This window comes from Tupaia chinensis, unplaced genomic scaffold (assembly GCF_000334495.1).
Source record: "Tupaia chinensis unplaced genomic scaffold, TupChi_1.0 Scaffold000294_5, whole genome shotgun sequence".
Lineage (NCBI taxonomy): Eukaryota > Metazoa > Chordata > Mammalia > Scandentia > Tupaiidae > Tupaia > Tupaia belangeri.
The window spans coordinates 2665371-2673552 of record NW_006159782.1 but is presented as its reverse complement, the minus strand read 5'-3'; the positions used below and the strand labels follow the sequence as shown (position 1 = coordinate 2673552).

The 8182-nt window shown below is 39.9% G+C and overlaps 1 protein-coding gene across 9 annotated transcripts in view; it reads left to right on the top strand.

The window, feature by feature from the left end:
- TNRC6B (trinucleotide repeat containing adaptor 6B) overlaps positions 1 to 8182 on the top strand; it is a 223687-nt gene that overhangs the window by 137514 nt on the left and 77991 nt on the right. For 8 of the 9 annotated variants that reach the window (XM_014588699.2, XM_006150751.3, XM_006150748.3 and 5 more), the window contains one exon: positions 4685 to 4706. In XM_014588699.2, the coding sequence (XP_014444185.1) occupies positions 4685 to 4706 (22 nt within the window). Of the gene's footprint in view, positions 1 to 4684; positions 4707 to 8006; positions 8112 to 8182 lie in introns of those variants that run through there. The other variant, XM_014588700.2, reaches the window with a different exon arrangement.

Sequence of the window (8182 nt, the reverse complement as noted above, 5' to 3'; positions counted from 1 at the left end):
GTATCAGTGTCTAGAAATATTAGTAAAATACTTATCCATAAACTTCCTTGTGGATTCCACTGACAGAAAAATTATTTAAACTAAATCTGGTATGAATGTATTCAGGAGTGAATTGGTGTCGTTTATGTGGAGAACGGAGTTTTCGCAGCTGGACAGTCCCCTGCTTGCTTGCTTCTGCATTTACAGTGGATTAATGTCATGGTGGGTCTGCCAGTGCTGTGGAAGTTGGGGCAGCTGGATCCCACATGGCCTACTGTACAGTGCGAGTCTTGGACTCAGTGGCTTGGGAGAAATGCCAAGCATGCATTTGTGCCCAAAATCCTGAAAGGAGGGAGAAATGGAGGAAAGGGGATCGTGGTGTGAACATTCCCCATGGAGGGTGCTTTCTCACTTCTCTCTGTGTCTCTCTGTCTCTCTCCAAGGAGTGCATACACCCCTGGCAAAATTTTTCAAATAAAACAAAATTTAAAAAAAATAAGTGATGATTGGGCCAGCAGGTGGTGTGTTGATTAAGGGCGCTGGACTGCCATGTGGCCAACCACAGTCTGAGTCCTGGACCTGGCGGCTTGTGTTCTCCCTCTCTTGCTCTGTCCCTCTCTGGTCAAATTTAAATAAATAAATACATAAATAAAATAATTGTTTCAATATTTTGTTTAAAAAAAGAAGTGATGGCAAAGAGGAAAATTACACCAAAAATAAAATTTGGAGGTAGTGGAAGGCTCAGTGGCGTGGAGGTTAAGACATCTAGATCCCCCATGGCTAACCCCACCATTGGAGTCCTGCACCTGGCCAGCTTGAGAATGCATGTGTATGTATCCAAAATCCCAAGAGAATGGAGGAGAAGGGATTGTGGCATGGCCAGCCTCTCTAGGGGGTTGATTTCTTACTTTCCATTGATTGCTGTCTCTGTTTCTGGTGAGCACACATGCACTATAGCAAATAAAATTTCAGACATCATTATTTTAAGATGTCCTAGATCAGCCAACAGAACCTACTGAACCGTTTTTGCATGATTTCAGAATCTAATTCTGATTTAGCACTTTCAAGAAGAGAATACAAAGCTTACCAAGTCTTAGTGGTTTCCAACCTTATTGTAGAGACAACACCTCTGCTCAGAGGAATCAAATGTGTTTTGGTGCAAAGAATGATGGCGAATGTGCCAGGGATTGTAGATTGTGGTCATTCATTCATTCAGTCAGCAAACACTGGTGGTTTCTCTTCTTAGTGCTTTCACACTGCAGGTTCCCTACCCCACTGCTTTATAATGATCTTTGTGTCTGTCTTCCCCATTAGGCTGTAAGTTTCTGGAGATTTTATTTGCATTTGTATTTCCAGTAATCAGGGCAGTGCCTGGTGCAGAACAGCCACTTGTAATATTTGTTTTAAAAATGAACAGTCAACAGTGAATGAAGGCAAGGTAATTTTCCTGAAGAATTGACTCTTATTTATAGTTGAAATTACTTCCACACAGAAATTAAACATGAGCTTTTCCCACTGTGTTCAGTGATTGTGGCTGTTTGCTCTTTCTGGAGCCATCACTGAGTAAACTGTGTTAGTTTCCCATTCATGAGAGAGGTGTCAAAGAAGGATTCCATTCACGTTCATCTGGCTGATGCTGCTAAAGAAGCATTGTTTAGTGTTGGCAGAATACATGCTTTGATCACCCAGCTTCTCAGCATCTGGGGGACAGCTCTTGTAACAGAACCCGCATTATAAGGCATATTTGACATTATTTGGGTTTGTTGCTTACAACTGGGGATAGCACTGACTTCCTGTTTAACTGATCTTCAAAATGGCATTCTTAGAAATGTTTATAATGGTATAAAACTTACATTACCTTCAGGAATTGGTATGTGGAGGCAAGTCCACATTCATTCTTAGATAAGTAGAGTTATAGAAAAATTAAAGATTTTTTTTGAGCTCTATGACAGTTAGCACTGGGAAATATGTCCATTTTATGACATCATGTTCTACAAATTCAATGCAGTAAGATTAGCTTTACCTTTTTTTTTTTTTTCTACTCTTTTTTTTTTTTTTTTTTTTTTGAGAGGTTTTTGCTATAGGGCACATGTGCTCACCAGAAAGACAGAGAGATAGTGAGAAATCACCCTCCAGGAGGGATGGCCATCCCGTAATTCCTTCTCCTCCCTTCTCCTCTCGGGATGTTGGGCACGCATGCACATCATGCACCCGGTGTGAGTTTAAGCCACTGGGTCCAGAACTTGAACCACGGTCAACTACATGGGAGTCCAATGACATAGCCATTATGCCAACTGCTGGTTCCAGCTTTACCTTTATGAATGAAAGAAGTATTCCAGGAGGTCCTACAAGCAGGTCCTGTAACCCCTCATATTTAGTCTGACAGTAGAGTGCCAGGATTGCAAAGTGGGCTGCTTAGCACCTGGACACACCCTCCAAAGGTGTTCATGTCTTTATGAGTCCGTAGCAATGACCCAGCGAGATTACCAGTCACAAGTAATCAAACCTCTTCTTTTCTGTATGTGCATTTTTATTATAGAGCTTGGATAACAAATAAAAAAAATAATTTAGAAGATTAATAGTTGATAAAAAGTGGGTCAGAATCAGTCATGATCTCAATAATGGACTGCAACCATTATCGGAATTCTGGCATAATTCCTTTTGCATGTTTTTCTTACTTATGACCTCTTGTGGTTTTGTTTTTATATTACAGGGAGTGCATAATCAGGTGCCCTCTTTTATTTTCTCATTTTCATATTGGAGGCAGTTTTCCTTGTAGCTCATAATCATTTCTAAACTCTCTAAAAACCCGTTATTATATCCAGTCTGTCCAAGTAACTGTAGGTTAATCACTTCTATGGATGTATTACTTACAACATAAAGAAATACTTAGGGTGAGCCAGTGGCATGGAGGTTAAGGCAGCAGACCCTGCATCACCGAGCGCAGGGTTCTAGTCCTGACCTGGCAGTTTGAAAAACACAATAGGCATGTCTGCATGCATGCCCCAAAATCCTGAAAGGAGAATGGAGGAGAAGGGATTACTGTGTGGCCATCCTCTCTGTCTCTCCCTTTAAGTGCATTTGTCCTATAGCAAAAATTTTTTAAAAAGAAATACTTTAACAGATTATTCTTGATTTGTTCATAATTTATATATTTCTATCCTATTGCTATACTTCATGCTATTCTATATACTTTTTTTTTTTTTTTGAGGGGTTTTTTCACTGACGGGCACGTGGGCGCCCCAAACACTTCCATTATCGGAATTCTGGCATAATTCCTTTTGCATGTTTTTCTTACTTATGACCTCTTGTGGTTTTGTTTTTATATTACAGGGAGTGCATAATCAGGTGCCCTCTTTTATTTTCTCATTTTCATATTGGAGGCAGTTTTCCTTGTAGCTCATAATCATTTCTAAACTCTCTAAAGACCCGTTATTATATCCAGTCTGTCCAAGTAACTGTAGGTTAATCACTTCTATGGATGTATTACTTACAACATAAAGAAATACTTAGGGTGAGCCAGTGGCATGGAGGTTAAGGCAGCAGACCCTGCATCACCGAGCGCAGGGTTCTAGTCCTGACCTGGCAGTTTGAAAAACACAATAGGCATGTCTGCATGCATGCCCCAAAATCCTGAAAGGAGAATGGAGGAGAAGGGATTACTGTGTGGCCATCCTCTCTGTCTCTCCCTTTAAGTGCATTTGTCCTATAGCAAAAATTTTTTAAAAAGAAATACTTTAACAGATTATTCTTGATTTGTTCATAATTTATATATTTCTATCCTATTGCTATACTTCATGCTATTCTATATACTTTTTTTTTTTTTTTGAGAGGTTTTTTCACTGTAGGGCACGTGCGCTCGCCAGACAGACTGAGAGAGACAGAGAGACAGAAAGCAAGAAATCACCCCCCAGGGGGGATGGCCACGCCGCAATCCCTTCTCCTCCATTCTCCTCTCGGGATCTTGGGCACACACGCACACGCGCCCAGCGTGAATTTTAAGCCACCGGGTCTGGGACGCGAACTGCGGTTGACTACATGGGAGTCCAGCAACATAGTCATTATGCTAACTGCTGGTCCCCTTCTATATACATTTTTATAATAAAAACAAAGTTACTGAGCACTAGCACAGGATATCTGACTTAATCCTTATCGAAACACTTTTTAGGGAGGCATTATTATTATCTTCATTCAATAGAGAAATAGAAAACTGAGATCATATAGCCAGGAAGTGAAAGGCTTGGTCTTGAGGCCTGCTTTCCTGCCATGACTTCTGATGCTTCCTGAGGTCTTGTTTTTTAGATTTGAGATCAGGAGTTTGCATCCGTATTCACAAGGAATCTTTCTGTCTAGTCTAAGGCTAGTTTAGTTTAGTCCAGATCCATTTGATTTTCTCTAGTCATTGCATCTGAAATGGCAAACAGTATGTCCAGTCCAGGGATCTCACCGCTCAATAACCGTGGGATGCATTTTTTTAAAAAATTAAGTATTCCTTCATGGTGGTTGTATAAGTTATAACTGGACATATGACCAGACTCTTTAGAAGAAGGATGTCTAAACCAACTCCCAGCTTCCTTTCCTATATTTTAACTATGCCTGTGTATCTGACAGCTTGAAGTATTTGAGTTTTCAGGATTAAAATAGTCATAAAATAGTACTGAATTAGAAAACAAATCTCATTTACTTATATCTGTTTATTTTTCAGGTCACGGAACAAAAAACCAAAGGTAAGGTTTTGTGTTTTTCCTTTTTAAATTATTAGAACCTTTTGTGCTTAGATTTAAGCTATTTCTGACTCAGCCTCCAATCTACTTGAAAAGAGTAGGTATGCAGTAATGAAGGTGGGTTGTCTGTAGTCATTTAAGAATGGTAATTAAGTACTGGGGCCAGCAAGTGGCTTAGTGGTTAACAGTGCTGGACTCCTACATGGCTGACTGCAGTTTGAGTCCTGGACCCAGTGGCTTGAAAATCATACCAGACGCATGTGTATGTATAGCCAAAATCTCAGGAGGCAAATTGAGGAGAAGGAATTGCAGCATGGGCATCCCTCCCTAAGGGGTGATTTCCCAGTTTCTCTCTCTCTCTCTCTGGCAAGTGCATACACCCATGGCAAAAACCTAAAAACAAAACAAAACAAACAAACAAAAACCCAAAAAATCCTGAATTAGTGTTTTAGTTGGCCTTAAATATCTTAGGAGTCAAAAGAGTACCTTGCTTTAAAAGTTGTGTGGGTCAGTCTCAAGAATGGGAGACTTAAGAGAGTTTCTATCCTTGCCCACCTAAATATGTTGTTTTCACAGCAGGTGGAGTGGTGGTTGAGGTGACTGAATCCCCCAAGGCTAACTTGCATAGATTGATTTTTGGGACCTTGGCAACTTGAAAAACATGTAGGATACAAGTGCATATGTGCCCAAATACCGAAAGGAGAAATGGAGAAGGGACTGTGGCATGGCCATCCTCCGCCAGGGGTGCTTTCTCACTTTCACAGTCTCTCTTTCTTTTTGTTTCCAGCAAGCATATATATACCTTCTGTCAAGTTAAAAATAAATAAATAAAAAGCATATGAGTTTTGATTTTGAATTGACCCTTTTCAAAACTTTTTGTTGAATAATAACAAAATACCAACCCCTGATTTATAGGTGAGAAATGGCATGGCCTACCGTGAGTTAGAAAGTGGAATTATGTCAAGGATGTTCACACTGTCTTCTGAGCTAGAACCTGTAATAGACTTTTTACATCGTGTAATACATTTTGAGTACATTAACTCTATGATAAAATGGTAATACCTTGTAAAGAAAAGCTGGTATTCCTCACATCATTTTCAACTCACTGGTCTATTTCTTTTTCTCCTGTTAATTTTTAATTATGAGCTTTGTCTGGTGATGGTCACGGTTTTCCCTTAAGAATGGGAGACTTCTTAAGAGAGTTTTTATCCTTGTCCACCTATAAAATATGCTGCTTTCAATAAGTGTGTATTAAAACATTTGTGCAGAGTTATCAAATGCTCAAGTCTCTACCTCTTGCCAGACCTTCACAGCCCCAGGTCATTGCACTAGCATATGTGTGGGTTTTTTTGGTTTTTGTTTTGTTTTGTTTTTATTTTTGAGAGGTTTTTGCTATAGGGAGTGTGCGCTCGCCAGACAGAAAGAGAGAGACAGAGAGACAAAAGCGAGAAATCACCTCCCGGGGATATGGTCACACCGCAATCCCTTCTCCTCCATTCTCCTCTCGGGATTTTGGGCACGCATACACATGTGCCCGGCGTGAGTTTTAAGCCACTGGGTCCGGGACACGAACCACGGTCGACTACGTGGGATTCCAGTGACATAGCCATTACGCTAACTGCTGGTCCCTAGCATATGTGTTTTGAAAGTTCTGCTAATACCCCCAGTACATGTCTCCCACTGAGAACCACTGACCTGTACAGGGAGACATGAGACTGTGATAACTTGGGGGGAAGATACCGGTAGTAAAGGTCAAGGTTTTATGAGTGACCCTTTGATAATTTGTTTCTTCCTTGTTTAGTTTCTTAATTACCAGAGGACTCTCACCCTTGCCAGAGAGAGAGGGAGAGAAAGCATCCCCCTACACAGGGCATGGCCTCTCAAAAATCCTCTCCATCTCTCCATCCTGTCAGGGTTTGGAACACACATGCACATAAGCCAGTGTGTTATTGAAGCTGCCAGAGTCAGGATTTGAACTTTAGTCAGCTGTGTGAAATCCAGCTCCCTTAACCACTGCACCACAGGGCTGACCCATTCATTTCTTAACTGTTTTTGTTTTGTTTTGTCAGACCACCAAAGCTTGTCACATAGTGATGGAAGACTAATGACAGCAGTCTAATTTCTTAGGAAACAAATTCTCAAATAACTAGACATTATTGTAATGTATTTCTAATCAAAAGAGATTTCAAAGGTGAATGTAGTCTAGGACTTTGTAATAACTTATAATTATCACTGGTTAGAGAGAATAACACTCTCCTCTTGTTCTTTCAGCCAGTTTCAAAACCAGAAATAGGCTTTATTTTGGAAGTTTCTTGTAAATTACTTGTTTAAAATATAAATTATACTTTACCATAGAGATAGTGTTATTTTTAGTGGAATAGTGTCCATATTTTCTAAACCAACACACTGTCTAGGAAAAGATTTGAGCACTTACGTATTTATATTTATAGGACTTTTTGATGATATATAGGGAAAACACACAAGGAAGTTGGCGCTTTCCTGGTCAACCATGCCCTGTGGTTGCTGGAACATGGTTGGGTTCATGGGTCTGGCCACACATCTGTTGTTTGTGTAACCAAGTCTTGGTGTTTCTATTGGAAAACTGAAAATTCCTCAGGCATTATTATTTTAATTTATGTATTATCTAGTTTGTTCACAAACACATTTCTCTTTCTTCTGCCAAAGTCTCTTAAAAGTCACACTTTCCTTTTAACTCAATTCTGAACTTTCCTTCGATTTAGGATCTTTCTCACACTTGCCATACAAGGGAATACAGCTTCACGTCTCCATACTGTCCCCAACTCCCACCCCACCCCAATCAAAAAGTAAAGTAAAATAAGCCTAAAGTGAGCTGAGAGCCTTTGGATCTTCTATGGAATTTAATCATTAGAACCAAGGAGTGGACAAGTTCAATCAATTAAAAATTATCCCTAGGGTTTGTTAGACTGTAAGTAGGGAGAGACCTGGAACTTTCTTGTTTTTTTTTTTGTTTGTTTGTTTGTTTTGGGTTTTTTTGCCCAGTTGTATAGCCCCCTCTTCATCTTCATTTCTGAGAGCCACTTAGATGCTCTAAGTCTTATTCTTCTCTTCCTTCAGCTGTGTATATGGGTCCTATTCTTTTCCTTGAAGATAGTGTCTTCCTTTGGCAATCTGCCATTAACTCTGAGTTTACCCCCTTTTTCCAAACAGACCTTATAAGCAAAAAGAAAAGACTGTGGGTGCTGTCTCAGGTTGCTCAGAGGACTGGAGTAAAATTTTTTAATATTTCATAGAAAAAGTAGATTCATGGTATGTTCTTCCTTTATCCTCCATCATTAACATGGTGAGAATTCTAGAGAGAAGAATAGGACAGGGATTTCAAGTGGAGGTGATATGAAGACATGGGCTACAGCTGGGCCTGCTACCCAGGTAACACATAATGAAAAACACTTAAGGTAGAAACTCATATCCTCCTTTGTTGGATATTAGACTTAGAATCG